The sequence below is a fragment of the Vombatus ursinus genome, unplaced genomic scaffold (genome assembly GCF_900497805.2).
Source record: "Vombatus ursinus unplaced genomic scaffold, bare-nosed wombat genome assembly UNPS02014784.1, whole genome shotgun sequence".
In the NCBI taxonomy this organism is placed as follows: domain Eukaryota; kingdom Metazoa; phylum Chordata; class Mammalia; order Diprotodontia; family Vombatidae; genus Vombatus; species Vombatus ursinus.
In genome coordinates this window covers 57,139-73,072 of record NW_020954562.1, presented here as the reverse complement: position 1 = coordinate 73,072, position 15,934 = coordinate 57,139, and the positions used below count along the sequence as shown (strand labels likewise).

Sequence of the window (15,934 nt, the reverse complement as noted above, 5' to 3'; positions counted from 1 at the left end):
ATGTACGCTCTGCTTCAGGAGGAAACCTAGGAATGCCAGCTTGCAGATGTCAGACATAGAAGGCCGTTGGTGTAGACAAGAATTGCGTCCGAATAACAGGACTTCTTGGCCCTGGTTTGATGCATTTTTTTAAAAAATCATTTGTTCCATTTCTGTTTCCTGGTGGATGCGATACATATATGGTATGTATGAGTGTAGCAATTAGCATGGGGCTGGTAAGGTTACATTTTGGAGAAGAAATATTTTCCCCCATTGGATTTCTTGCTTTTCTTGCCATGAAAATCCTGAGACCACCCCCACACCCCCACCCCCTTGCTCTCTCCCTCTTTTCCCCTTCTGCTTCCATTTCCTCTCCAACCCCAGGCATATATTATGTGTTGTTGGGCGGGTAGAAATTTGACAGCCAGGGTCTGTTTCAGCTTCCTGAGCTCATTAGTAGAGAGCAGCGTGTATGTGCTGTGGTGGAAGGAAGCTTCATCAGGAGGGAGCACCAGATGCATTTGGAAGCTGAGCCTGAGCCCAGGCACTGCTGCCCTGGCTCTTACCAGAGGAAGGAAGGGCTTGTTTGTTTCTTTGTTAGGGAAAACCAGGGGAAGGGAAGGAGGGAGGGAGGGTGTGCAAGTGGCCTTCACCACACACACACACACACACACACACACACCCCCTCCATGCCTGATTTCTTTATTGGAAGCCACTTAGGACTCTTAAGGATACCAGTGTGGTTTTAGGAGAGTCTAAATTATGCCTCAGGGGAATTGTGAAATCAAATCCCCAAATTCATTTAGGCTGCGCTTTGAGCAATGCTAGCTCGTTGGGACTCTGAACTGAGGCAGCTTGGGACAGGTAGGCTGGCAGGCTCATGCCACCCTCCTCAGACTAGCCCACACTAGTCAGCTTTGAGCTGGACAGACAGCAAGGACCACAGGTGACTCCCCACACTCCTATTTCTAGGACAGAGCAGTTCTCAGTGGCAAGCCTTCTCAACCTTGCCATCAGCAACCTCCCTTCTGCTGGTCCCCACCTCTCCTGGCTAGGTCATCCATCCCTTCCTTCCCCTTCCCCTTCCCCTTCCCTTTCCCCTTCCTCTCCAACACCTTTCCTCTCCCTTCCACCCCTTCTCTCCCCTCCTCACAAATCACCACCCCCTCAGGCTGGAAAAATAGTGGGTAATAAGAAACCAGTTCACTAGTCGGATGTCAGTTGGAGAGAAGGGGGGAGGGATCATCCCAAAGATCCATGGCATTGGAGAGAGAACTCATTTTGTGTAAAGAGGGCCTCAAATCACCAGGGAATTCCTGGATTGTCTCAGGCTGTCGTGTGTGATGTCCATCATGCTGTAGGAACACCATCTGTTCAGTATTATGCTCGCAGTTGCCAGGCTACCTGCTGTACGCTGTAACACTTCACTGCCTGGCTCTACGTTAGCAGCATTATCCCAGACGCACTGAGGGGGTGGGGGAGAGAAGGAGGAGGAACAGTAGTCATGATTAAGCCATCTGCAAGTGTGGGGGAGGGGGTTGGTGGAAGAAGGTGGGGGAGAGACAAGGACAGAGGTGGGGGTGGGAGGGAGCAACAGTCACCCAAGACAGGCTGGATGGCAGAGAATCAGGCTGACATCACCATCTGCTGGGGCGGGGAAAGAACAGCAAGCCTCTCTTCTTGTTTCTCAGACAGGCTTCCTAACAAGGGTGCAGTAGACAGGCTGAGCCCCCCTCCCAAAGCCCTGTTACCTGGAACTCCCTGTCACTCCAATGGCAGGCTTACATCTCACCCCGCACCAGAATAGACCAAGAACCTTCAGGTTCCTCTGAACAACCAGAGCACCCCTATTACCCAAACATGACTGATGTTCCTGAAAACACTTCACAGAAATGAAACTCTGCTACGCAAAGATTTCTAAATAAGCAGCTATCGGTTGTTTAGAGATATTTTTACCACCTCTGTTTTTAGAAGAAGTGCAAGTTGCCTTTTTGGGGGTCTTTCTTCATACCTCCTACCCTCTCTCTGTAGTCCTCAGGATTTGGGGAAGGAGGGGGCATTTGTTGTAGATGGATTGCTTGGTTGGTGAATTGAGGGTTTTTTTTCCCCTTCTTTTCTTATTGAGCAATGAGAGTATATAAAGAGCTGTGCAATGTGTGTGGCCAATGGGTTACCTGCTAAGGTTCTTGATAGAGTGCAAAGGGTGATCTTGAAAGGGAGAATAAAGTAGTAATTAAAACTACAATCATTGTCTCCCTTAGCTTCAGTGTCCTATAATCATATGAGCAAAGTTCAGTCTCTCAGATTTGCTCAGATTGTACCACACAATGTGTGCCCTTCCTAGAAACAAGACCTGTGATTTGAAATTCTGAAAATTGATGAGAATCTAGTAAACTCCATTGCTTTGAACTAGAGGCACAAGGGGGCCATGCTGAAATCCAGCTTAGTGTTCAGGTAGCTGAAGCTATTGATGTGATTTCCACCTCCACACCTCAGATATACTGAAGACCAACAGTTGACTGGCTCATCCACTAATAGCCCCGAAGAACTTTTTACAAAAATCCTTATGGTTTTTACTTTTCAACCCAAATGTATGATTTCTCTTAATTTTTTTTTTAAGAAATAAAGAAGAAATATGATCCTTCAAAAGTATACACATGCCCTCCTACTTCCGGAGCCTTAGAAAAAAGTAGACTTCATTGATGTTGCACTTAAAGTGTGAACCATCTCAATATCTTCCCACAATCTCCTCAACAATGAGTTCTACCATCTTTCCCTGTCTTTGCTAACTTGAGGGATGTGGCTGATATTTCAGGGTTATTTTAATTAGCATTTTTTTCTGATTATTAGTGAATTCAGTTCAACAAACATTCATTAAGTGTCCACTATGTACAAGATCCTGTGTTTGATGGTGAGAATACGGATATGGAAAACATAATGGTCTGTGCCCTACATTCTCCTGGGAGCATAACTTGTACCTGTTGCCCTTTTGTTCTCCAACACTCACATACACCCATAAAACTAGGTGTCTGGTATCAGTCATTAACACTTGATGATTGACTGATTTAAACCTTAGTGTGAATGAGTTCAATGGGTCTCTGACCGGGCATAACAGGAATTTCCTTCTTAAATATGGCCATTTCTCTTGGTGTGGATCACCAGAAGGTTGGCCACTGGATGGAACTTTTTTTTGGTCAAAGAAACTCACAAAGCTCACCACTTCTGAAGGCATAGTGGATTGTTGGCATGAGATCCTTGAGGAGTCTAAATAAGACAGAGTTCACTATTAAAGGATTTTCTAACTTAAGCAAACAAGTAGAGAAATTATTTTGGGAAAAAGCAGGGAAGCTTTGCCTAATCCTAAAGTGAATTCTGAAAGGGGAGATGTCATCTGAAAGGAGGTCTAACTGCTTTTCATAGACTTAGAGCTTGAAGGGAATTTGAAGGTCAAGATCCTAATTTTACAGATAAGGAAACTGAGGGCCAGAGAATTTAAGTGATTTGTCCAAATTTTCACAGCTATTAAGTATCTGGATCAGGATTTAGAACCCAAGTTTTCTTTTCTTTTTTCAATTCAAAAAGCATTTATTAAGCATCTACTATGTATAAAGGATTGTCCTAGTTACTGACATGGAGGTGGAGAAGAAAATCAAATCAGTTTCTGCCCTCAAGGGGCTTACATTCTACTGGATATTTTCAAAAGTTGCTGTGGCTCAAAAATTCAGTACCTGTAGCCAGGTGATGAGTCTCTCCAAACTTAGCTGGCCTGGTCCTTGGACAGCAGACATGAAGCCCATCAGCAGACCCACATTTAAAATGAGAACCCAGATTTTCTTGACTCCCAAGTCTAGTGCTGTATTCACTATGCACTCTCTTGCTAGTGTCTTCTATTCCTGCCATGAAGGAGCATTGGGGCTAGCTTGGCAGGCCTATTGAGGAGCTCCTGAGACCAGAAGGCTCTGTCCTCTCCTGACTTCTTCCAGGACTTAGAGATTCATAGACGTAGAGCTGGAAAGGACCTTCAAAGCCATCTAGCCCTGCCCTTATTTTACAGATGATGAAACTGAGGCCCAGAGAGGATTGATGACTTGTCTAAGGTCATAGAAGTTATCATCCCAACAAGTCAAGTCAACAGGCATCTAGTAAGAAGCTACTGTATGCCAGGCAGTATTCCTCATGAAACTTACATTCTACTGAGGAAAGACAACAGATTTAAAAGGAAGCTGAAGGAAGGTGAGGAGTACCCACCTATAGAAGAATAATAGAAAATGTACAGAGTCAGGAGTGGTACAATGGATAGAGCACTGGACTTGGAGTCAGGAGTACCTGAGTTCAAATTCAGTTTAGCTTTCTGACCCTGGGGAAGTAACTTAATCACTGTTTGCCTCAGTTTCCTCATCTGTAAAATGGGGGTAATAATATCACCTACCTCCCAGGATTGTTGTGAGGATCAAATGAGATAATAATGGTAAAGTACCTAGTACATAGTAAGTGCTATATAAATGTTATTGTTGGTCAGTTGTTTTCAGACACGTTTAACTCTTTGTGACCCCATTTGGGGTTTTCTTGGCAAAGATACTGGAGTGGTTTGCCATTTCCTTCTCCAGCTCATTTTGCAGATAAGGAAACTGAGGCAAATAGGGTTAAATAACTTGCCCAGAGTCACACAGCTAGTAAGTATGAAGCCAGATTTGAATTTGGGAAGATGAGTACTCCTGACTCCAGGCCAGGTGCTCTATCCACTGTACCACCTAACTGCCCAGTAGAAATGTTAGCTGTCATTGTTATTATTAAACATTTGTCAAGTACTGACTAGGATGAGCAGGGTGCAGGGTAGGAGGGTGGCATACAAACACACAGAAAAAAGAAAGCATCTCTGCCCCAGGAAATTTATATTGAGGTGGGGGGAGGGGAAAACAACAGGTATACATAAAAAGCAGAAATTAATCTGAGGAAGATGAGAGCACTCAATCTACGAAGGCTTCCCAAAGGATGTGCCTGAGCAGTCTTTGAAGGAAGATAAGATTCTGAGAAGTGGTGATGAAGAGAAGGGTACATTCTAGGCAAACAGGTCTCTTTTGCAAATGTTCAAAGATAGGAGAATAGTTGTTGAGTGGGTATTTTGGAGTAGATTAAAGGAAAATGACCTATCCAAGGCCACATAAATAATGAGGTCTCACTTTGTAACCTGCTCCGGTTGAGTAAATTGGCTAAAATTTTTTGGGAAGTAGCCAAAGAGAGTTGGAAAAAAAGAAGAAAAATTTTTATATTAAGTTGTCAAATCAAGTTAATAAGTATTTATTAAACCCCTACTATGTTCAGGTATCATGCTAAGTGCCTTTAGGATATATTTTCTCCCAAATATTCTATGTTCTCCCGTTCTCTACTTAGACACAGATTTAGCTGCTGCCCCTTTTTTGGTCCTCCCTTAAATTTAAAAGTCCCCCTCTCTCCCTATGAACCAAGTGTAGCAGATGTTAGGAACCCAGAACCTATCATCACTGTATACTCTGCCCTCCATCACACCACCAGCTGGTACTCCCAGACAAGCCATATCCACAATTTAGAATTTCTAACAGGTAGGGAAAGGAGACCAGATAGACATTTCCTCTGCCTCAAAAGATCTAGGTTGCAATGTCAGGTCCACATCTCACTAAAGGACACATATGTAGGAATGATGGGGGAGGAGGGATTGGCTGTTACTCTATGGACTTGTTTCTTCATCTGTAAAATGGGTGGGCTAGGACCAGATGGCCTTCTGATTCCCTTTCCACTCTAAATCTATGATTCTATGATCCCTCAGATTCCGAGAAGCACAGGGAGGTTTACCCCTGGGTCATGAAACTTTGGGCAATTGAAAGTAGGATTTTCATCTTTTAGTATGTCTTGGGAGAGAAAAAACAGAAAGGGGGGGGAAGAGAAGGGTTAAAATCAGCAATATTCTCATGATTGATGTTAACCATAGATATTGGACCACTAACAACAAAAGAATGTTAAACTGTATAAATGTATTTGAGTGTGGGAAAATAATGTTAAACATAATCATTTACATTAACTGCTTCCTATTTATGCCTAATTACTGTGCTGTGCTGCACAATAACAATTATATATACATACACACAGACATATTATATATATAAAATTAACTGTGTCAGATTAATTTGTGTAAGTTGTATTTGATTACAACACTTAGCTCTGTTCTTTTATGCTCAGCCTTCCTCATTTCTTCCTCCTACTCCTCTATTTGAGAGGCAGCCTGGTATAGTAGATAGAGAGCTGTCCTTGGAGTCAAAAAACCTGGGATTAAGTCTTTCATCTGACACATACTGGCAGAGTGATTCTGGGCAAGTCACCTAACCTCTCAAGGCCTCCCACAACCAGAAAAGATTCTAGGCTGCATTGGTCAAGGACCACTGGGAATTCCCCTCATACAGATGAAATCACAGACTGGACCAAAAAGAAAAAAAATCCTGTATTCACAACTTCTTAAAATTAGAGTGGTGGAGGGCAAAGCCAAGATGGTGGATTAGGGGCAGCTATCTAACTGAACTCTCCCAATATTCCCCTCCAAACAACTTTAAAATAATGCCTCAAATAAATCTTGGAGCAGCAGAGCCGACAAAAGGTCAGAATGAGACATTTTCTAGCCTAAGAAAACTTAGAAAGTTGGCAGAAGAGCTCTTTGACTCCAGAATAAAGACCTGTCTGGACCCCCCCCACACACACACACAGCAGCAGCAGCAGCAGCAGCAGCAGTGGTGACAGCAGCAGTTTCAAGAGCTCTCAGCCCAGAAATGGTAAAGGGGAAGACAACTGGCCAGAAAAAGATTACAGAGGACCTTTTGCTGGCACTGGGTGCAGCTGGCACTGATTGGCAACTATATTGTCCATACACTTTTCTGGATCACAGTTCCAGATTGCAGTTCCAGGGTGGAGAGGAGTTCTGGGGGTCAGTCACAAGGGAGCAGGGGCCCTGGTCCAGTTCCATGGCAAAGAGAACACCAGTGCTTGTGGCTGTAGAAGACCAGGGATGCTTCCTGGGCAATGACCAGAACACAGACTAGAAGTGCAGTGACCACACCTCTCCCAGGATCACAATACCTTCAAAGCACCAAAAATTTGCAAACTCCCAGAACTAGCCCCGAAAACAGAAGCATGAAAAAGCCTGAAGTTTGAGACAATGCCTCAGGTGAGCAGAGCCCAACTTTAACATAGAGTTCAAAGTCAAGAGATAGATTGGGAAAATGAGCAAACAAAAACCAAAAAGAATTTGACCATAAAAAGCTACTACACTGGCAGGGAAGACCAGGACATAAACTTAGAAGACAACAGTGTAAAAACAGCTACAAAGTCCCAAAGAAATTCCTGGAAGAGTTAAAGAAAGAGATAAGATTGGTAGAGGAAAAATTGGGAAAATAAATGAGAATGATACAACTAAATTATGAAAAAGAATTAACAGCTTGGTAAAAGAGGAACCAAAAAAAAATACTAAAGAAAAATAACACCTTAAAAAACAGAATTAGCCTAATGGTAAAAGAGACACAAAAATTCACTGAAGAAAAGAATGCCTTAAAAAGCAGACCAGGCCAAATGGAAAAGAAGGTACAAAAATTCACTAAAGAAAAGAACAGAAAAAACAGAATTGACCAAATAGAAAAAGAGGTACAAAATCTCACTGAAGAAAATAAATCCTTAAAAATTAGAATTTGGCAAATGGAAGCTAGTAATTAAAACAAAGTCAAAAGAATGACAAAATAGAAAATGTGAAATATCTCATTAGAAAAATAGCTGACCTGGAAAATAGATCAAGGAGAGATAATTTAAGAATTATTGGACTATCTGAAAGCCATGACCAAAGAAAGAGCCTTGATATCAAATTTCAAGAAATTATCAAGGAAAACTGCTCCAATATCTTATATCCAGAGGGTAAAATAGAAATTTAGAGGATCCACTAACTACCTCCTGAGAAAGATTCCAAAATGAAAACTTCTAGGAATGTCATAGCCAAATTCCAGAGCTTCCAGGTCAAAGAGAAAATAATTCAAGCAACCAGAAAGAAACAATTCAAATATTGTGGAGCCACAGTCGGGATTACACAAGGTTTAGTGGCTTCCACATTAAAAGAGCAGAGGGCTTGGAATATGATATTCCCAAAGGCAAAGGCAATTGGGGTTAGGTGATTTGCCCAGAGTCGCATAGCTAGTAAGTAGCTAAGGCTGGATTTGAACTTAGGTCCTCCTGATTCCAGGGCCAGTGGTTTATCCACTGTGCCACTTCAATGCCGTTACTTGTTAGATTTTGTTGTGATCCATAATCAAAGGCTTTAGTTAATCAATTAAATACTATTGATTAGAGAAAGGCAAATTAAAACTCTGACTGGTCTCACCTATCAGAAATGCCAAATGCAGGAGGGGTAAGGGAAAAAATAAGTACATTAAAGAATTGTTGGTGGGCTAGCAAATTGGTCCAACTATTCTGGGGAACAATTAGGAACTCTGGCCAAAATATAAAACTGTGCGTACCCTTTGACCTAGCAATACCAGTACTAGGTCTGTTGCCTAAAGAGATCAAAGAAAAAGAAAAAGGATATATATGTACAAAAATATTTATACCAATTCTTTTTGTGATGGCAAAGAATTATAAATCAAGGGGATACTCATCAGTTGGGGCATGGCTGAACAAGTTGTGGCAAAGTATTGTGATGAATTACTATTGTGCTATAAGAAATGATGAGAGGAGTGGTTTCAGAAAAACATGGCAAGACCTATATGAATTGATACAAAGTAAAGTGAGAGGAACTGGGAGATCATTATGCGCAGTAACAGCAATATTTAATGGTGATCAGCTGTGAAAGACTTGGCTACTCTTATCAATACAATTATCTAAGATAATTCCAAAGGGCTCATGATGAAAAAATGTTATCTATCTCCAGAGAGACAACCAATGAACTTTGAGTGCAAATTGAAAGGTAATTTTCTCACTTTCTTTATTTTTCTTGCTTATTTAAAAATGTGGCTAATATGAAAATGTTTGCATGTTTTCACATGGATAATTGATATATCACTTGCTTTCTCAGTGGCTGGGAGATGAAATGGGAGGTAGAGAGAGAATTTAGAATTCAAAATTTAATAAGAAAAAATATTTAAAATAATTAATACATTAGAAAAAAATTAGAGTGGCCCCAGTTAATACCAGTCTTTGATTATATTCTACTGGGGATGGGGAATGGATATGCTATATCTAGATAGATAGCGAGAGAGAGAGAGAGAGAGAGAGAGAGATATAGAAAGAGAGAGAGAGAGAGAGAGAGATGTGGGTGGATGGAAAGATGTAGATATATACATAGGTTTATATTATATAGATATGTATCTTTCATGTATATCTTTATATATATGAAAAAGAGAGAGAGAGTGGAGAGAGACAGAGACAGGGAGCAGGGAAAAAGTATTGATAAGGGAGGTCAGGAAAGCCTTCCCATAGGCAATCAGTGCTTTTCCTTCTTGGGAACACACTATAGTTATTGATTGATAAGCCCATCGCCATCTTGAACTTCCCTAATTGGTCTAGGTAAATCACAGATTTTCTGGAACAGACATTTTCCTGTTCATGATCAATGTCTCTAACATTGCCATGGGAAGGAAGGGGGGGATATTATTGGAATACTTTTAGGGACATGTAAAGTATGTTACTTGGAAGCTTCTAGCTGTACAACTATATGCCTCAAAAAATGTGCTGGACTCAAAATCATGAGACCTGCCTCTGACACTTAGCAGCTTTGTGACCCTTGACAAGTTACCTAAGCTCTCCTAGCCTCAGTCGCCTTACCTATAAAATGAGTATAGCAATACTTGAACTACTTAACTCACAGAATTGTCATGAGAAAAGTCCTTTATAAACTTTAAAGCATTATACAAATGTGAGTTTTCATCATTTTTATTCCTTATTCTCCCCTTCTGTAGACTCTGATGGAAGTAAGACTTGCTATTAAAACCATGACTGTCTCTCTGTCTGTACAGGATCAGCACCCAGTAGGGCTCTCGAGGACCCCAGGCCCTATTCAGCCCCCAGTGGCCCCAGGCTCCAGCAGCATAGTCACTGGTGCCAACCCTGGGGGTCCCAGCTTCCTGGCCACCCAGCCCCAGGCAGCCATCATGAAGCAGATGCTCATCGATCAAAGGGCACAGTTGATGGAGCAGCAGAAGCAGCAGTTTCTGAGAGAGCAAAGGCAGCAGCAGCAGCAGCAGCAGCAGATTCTGGCTGAACAGGTACAGTAACCCAGCCCTGCTTCTCTATTCTCACTGTAAGCAGCCTGGCTCATGCCCTCATTACCCAGCCCACTATAGCAGCCTCCTCCTGCCTGCCTGCACTGCTTAGGGAAAGAAGTACAAATAGGCTTTGGAGTCAAGGTGAGAATGTGAGCTCCTCGAAGACAGGAACTATGTGTTGGCCTCTCTTTGTATCCCTAGCATTTAGCACTGCCTGGCACTATGGCGCCACCTAGCTGCCCTCAACCCTCTTCACTGGCTCCTAAGAAAAATTCAGTCTCACATGGGATTCAAGGTCCACCCTAGCTAGGAACCAACCTACTTTTATAACTTTCTATCATAGCAGTGCTCTACCATATACTCTATTCTTGAGCCAAACTGAAAACAGTTAATTAAGTAACTTCCCCAAGATCACACGAGTTCCATGAACATGCCCCTCTCTTCTTCCCTCTACACATTCTTTCCTTTAAACCTAGAATAGACTTGTTCCTCTTCCTCACCTATTAAATTCCGATCCATCTTTTAAAGCCCAACTCAAAAGCTACTTTCTCTAATACCTCGTGGTCAGTACCAGCCTCTTCTTCTTCTTCTTTGGACTTCTCACATAGCATTTTGTTTTGTGCCATGACAAGGGTACTCAGCTTGTATTAGTTATTGGGTTACAGGTGTCTGTGAATGTCATGTCCTATTAGACTGGCACCTCCACAGCATTCTGGGGAAGTGGGAAGAGTTTGGAGTTTAAAATCTGGTTTCAAACCATCACTCTGCCACTGTGATCTGGTGCAAGTTGTTTTGCCCCTTAAATCTCAGTTTTCTCATCTGTAAAAGGGATGAGAGATTCCACTTGATCTTCCAGCTCTAAATCTTATGAGCTCTTAGTTATATAGATTTAAGAGCTATGAAAGAAGTAGGGTGGCATAGTGGAGAGAGAGCCATCCTTATTATAAACAAGACTAGTGTTCAAGATCTGCCTTTGACAAATATAGACTCTGTAACCCTTGGCAAGTTACTTGTGGACCGAGGAAAACCTCGAAGATGATAAATTGCAAAACATTGGCCAACCTCCATGAGGAGAGGGAGTTTCCTTACCAGAAGCGCCCTATACCAATTGAAAGCACAGGTCCATTTTACAAAGGGGGGGGGGGTCTGTACAGTGCTTTACATCAGATCTAACGTAGTCCTCAAAAATAATCCTATGAAGTAGGTAGAATTATGGTTTCCATTTTGCAGATAAGGACACAGAGACTTAGAGAGGCCAAAGGACTTGTGCAGGATCACACAGCTAATAAATGCTAAGGCAGGATTTGAACCTGGCTCTTCTTGACTCCAGGCCTAACACTGCAGCCACTCCTTTATCATACCACCTCTCAGGACAGACCCTCTTCCTTATTTCAATATTGTATCTCCTCCAACCACGGTGCTTTACACACAGAGATTAATAAATATTTGTTGAATCAATCCTGTTCAACACAGCCCTACTTAGTACCTGTCATGCAAATGTTTGTTTATACTGTGAAATTGATTTGATTTGAAAGGAATTTGAAAAGGCAGATGTGTATATAAATGTATATAGACATTGTGATACCCCATTTGCCAGAGATAGGACCCATCACTTCTCATACTCCCTGCCCCGTCTCCTCTTGTGCCTAAGCATGGTGTTCTAATCAGTGGTTAGCAAAGTGTGGTCTGGGAACCTCTGAGGGTCCACCAGATCAAAGCTATTTTCATACTAATACTAAAACATTAATTTCTGATACAGTAAATATTGATAAATATAACCCCCATGAACAAAAGCTCTTAAGTTGGGGGTCCTCAATAATTTTTAAAAGTATAAAGAGGTCCTGAGGCCAAAAACACTTAAGAGTCACTCTTCTATGTGCTAAGTAGTTGGTGGCTAATTGTTATTTCTTTCCATCAGTAATATTTCTGTCAGTCAATCAACAAACATTTATGAAGTGCCTGTTATGTGCCACACACTGTGCTAAGTGCTAAGGATACAGAGATAGCAAAGAAGACATAGACCAGGGTTTCCCAACATTTTTTTAGTCTTTGCACTCCTTGACTTCCAATAAACTCTCCTGGTCCCCCTGTTCAATATGAAGGGAAATAAATTCTAGCAATTATCATGTACCTGCACCTAAAAATAAAATAGATTAAGTAATTTCATTAGGATAATAGGGTTACTTACCAAATATTCTCTAAGTCATATTAACAAGCTCCTCTTAGCCCTTGGGGATATGTGTACCATGTATCGGGGAGACATGTGCCCTAGTTTGAAAACCCCTGATTTAGACAAAATATGAGGGAAAATATGAGAAGGGAGAAAACCCTTTCAGCTTCAGGGATCAGGGAAGAGGTGGCACCTAAAGTAAGCCTTGACAGAAAAGGAGAATTTCAACAATCAGAAAGCAAGAGACAGCAGGAGGAGGTGAGGGGCATTTGGTAGATTATCCCTTACCTAGACTTTGAGTCTCCCATAGCATGGTGCAATACACACTGTAAGCACTTAACAAATATTTGTTGTTGATTCTGGTCCTTGCTATTTTCCACAAACAGTGGGCAAGTTATTTTTCTTTCAGCCTCCTATTCCTCTTCTACTGATACATCAAGGACACATGGGCACTCCCAGCAATACATCTGTCAATATAGTCTTCCCAAGTTGCCTAAGACTCCTAAAGCTTAAATGATTTGCTCATAGTCATGCAGCTAGTGAGTGTCAGAGGTGCAGTTTGAACCTGATTTCCCTGACTCCAAGTCCAGCACATCACCCACTATCCTACACTCCCTCTATATTCCTCATCCATAAAATAAGAGATAATATATTTATGATACCTACTGTCTAGGATTTTTATAAGGAAAGTACATTATAAACTCTAAATCAGTATAGAAACGAAAGCTTTCCTGATGTGTATGCTCATCTTTTGTTTCTGTTTGTGATTTTGTTTTTGTTCCTGAGTGGCCACGTAATTATCTTCCTTTTTCCAAGGCAGACCAACAGCCTGCCAGCTTAAAAAAAAGACAAACCTTTGTTCTTTTCACCCCACAGTCAGCATGTGACAAGGAGCCACACTAATATCTTTCAGGCAGTGATAAATGATGTGTCTGGGAGGAGGCTGCGCTTTGCAAACCTTTTTTTCCCAGCCTGACTTAGTGACTTTCAGGTTTTGCTGTGGGCCTTCTAAATGTTGGCTTCTGTTCCGTGTATTATTGCTATGACCAAGACATGGAAGGGATAGTCAAGAGAACCCAGAAGAGATTTAGCTGAGCCAGCTCGGGGATATTAGGAAGATGGGGTCCCAATTACCAGCGGTCGTTCAGTCCACAAAGAACCAAGAGGAAATGCACTAAGCTCCTGAGAGGCAAGAAGTTCAACACCATGTATGGGCATTAGAGTAATGAAAATCTGAGAGGGATAGTGACCAAGAGTTAATGGATGAGTTCAGGTTAATTCAGTTTAGGCCACAGAGAGTTAATAAGTGCCTACTATGTGCCAGGCACTGTACAAGGCACCAGGAATACAAAGACAGAAGCAAGACACTAGTGATACAGAGACAGAAGTGAAGCATTCTTGTTGTGGGAGATACAATTTATCCACAAAGAAGTAAAATACAAAGTATTTAATACACAAAGTACTTTTGAGAGGGAGAGAGTGATAATAACTTGTTAATCTTTGCTCACTACATGAGGAGTTGACGGTAGCCCACTATTACAGCTCAGATTGAATCCAGGCCAGCTCTCCCCACCCCCAGTCCCCCATCCACCTTCTGGTTTATCTTCCCAGCAGTGTTATGGAAGCCTACCAATAAGACCTTGTGGGGCGATGTCCCAGCTGGGAACAAATGTATTACCTACTCTCTAGATCAGAGGGTCATATAAGAAGGTACTGCTTAAAAAGCAAGAACACAAATAACTAACATTCCTTTACCCTTAACCATAACAGTTAACAAGCAGAACACCTACTGTGTGCAAGGCATTGTATGGATGATACTGTCATTACTCCTAATAACATTGGAGAGTCTCCTAAATGAGATCCATAATCACTGAAGAGTTCAGCCTGACCATCTACACCAGAAAAACCAAATGGATGAAGAATACATACTTTGTATTTTATTTTTTTATTTGTATTTTATTTCTGTGTAGGTAAGTTGTATCTCCTAGAACAAGAGTGCTTCACTTCTTCTGTCTTTGTATCCCTAGTGCCTCAGTGCCTGGCACAGAGTAGATACTCATTAACTCTTTGAAGCCAGGGTTGAATTAGCCTGAACTCAGAAAAGAACAGACCTCTCATTGTCTAGACCATGAGCGCAGTTGGGTGGAGAACTTCTAGAGCTCATCCATCAGTACGTATATGTTAGACATTTAACAGGGACAATGAGCTGGGCCCAGAGTAGAGAAGGAGAGGAACAGACTACATTGCATATTAGGAAATTCTTTTAAAAACCTTAAGCTTAGTCCTGAAGCAAAAGCCCTTTCTTTTCAATATCAGTGTTCTTCTGATGATATCTGACTGTGAGTCATGAAAATCTAGTTTCCTAAGAATTGGAAGCTGAGGATCACCCAAAAGATAATGCAAAGAGGGTATAAACAGGCTACATCCTATTAAAAATGAGGAATCGTACACAAAGACTGGTGTAAAATATATCAACCCAGAAATGTAATAACCAGAAGAGAAAAAAGAAAGACAAACTAGTCACGTGTGAGTGTGAATTAGGAATCACCTATTCCTCTGGTATCCACATGATATCAAGAGAACTCAAGTAAGGCCCCCAATGTTGGGTGGACCCACTGTGACAGATTTGTGATTAGGCACATATACTCGGTGGCCCTAGATGGGCAGTTATTGTCTGCCTTTCTGGGGAAAGTACATACATCAGCCAGATCACAGGCTTACTAGGACATTGGAACATGTGTCATTGGAGTTTATCTTCCCAAAGTCACACAGGCATTAAGTAGTAGAGCTGGAATTTGAACACAGGATCTTCTGGCTCTCTCTCCAATACTTTTTCCACTATATCACATGACCTTGATTCAAAGTTTTCCATGTCAGAATCACTGGAGGATTTAATTAATTCTGTGTTATTTCTTCTCTCTCCCCTTCCCTCTCCCTGCCCTCTCTGACTCCATTCCCCTCTCTATGCTTCTTCCTGCCCTCTTTCCTTCCAATCCAGCAGTTGCAGCAATCACATTTACCCCGGCAGCATCTCCAGCAGAGGACCCCTTATCCGGTGCAGCAGGTCAATCAGTTTCAAGGTAAGGCCAGAGCCTAGCAGTTTACTATGCTTACCATGCCATCCTAGGAAAGGTGCAGCTATGGAACCAGGGCTGAAAATGCCTTCCGTGTCACATTTTTCCATGTAATAGCCTAGTCATCTTACTGATCAGAGGAGCAAATCCTATCCCATTGTCTCTTTGCTTCCTTGAATTTAGTGCTAGGTATGAGGTAAGAGTTCATGTAACAGAAGGAAAACTCCAACTTGTGACCACCTCTGGTCACTACTAGTTTTAGAGGGTAGGCCGATTATTAAGGTCCAGTTTGAACATCCCAGCCTTGATGGATTTTTTTTTCCAAATCATGACCCTAAAAAGAACAGAGAGAACATTGCTATAACATCCTTCTGTAATTTAGAGGATTGGGTTAGTTTTGAAAGCTGTAGTCTGTCTCCCTGGTACAAATTGCTAAGGGGGTAAAG

The 15,934-nt window shown here is 41.8% G+C and overlaps 1 protein-coding gene across 1 annotated transcript in view; it reads left to right on the top strand.

Moving 5' to 3' along the window:
* MAML3 (mastermind like transcriptional coactivator 3) overlaps window positions 1–15,934 on the top strand; it is a 534,905-nt gene that overhangs the window by 509,864 nt on the left and 9,107 nt on the right. Inside the window, exons 3-4 of the mRNA XM_027866934.1 lie at window positions 9,996–10,244; window positions 15,413–15,494. Of these exons, the coding sequence (XP_027722735.1) occupies window positions 9,996–10,244; window positions 15,413–15,494 (331 nt within the window). The remainder of the gene's footprint in view (window positions 1–9,995; window positions 10,245–15,412; window positions 15,495–15,934) is intronic.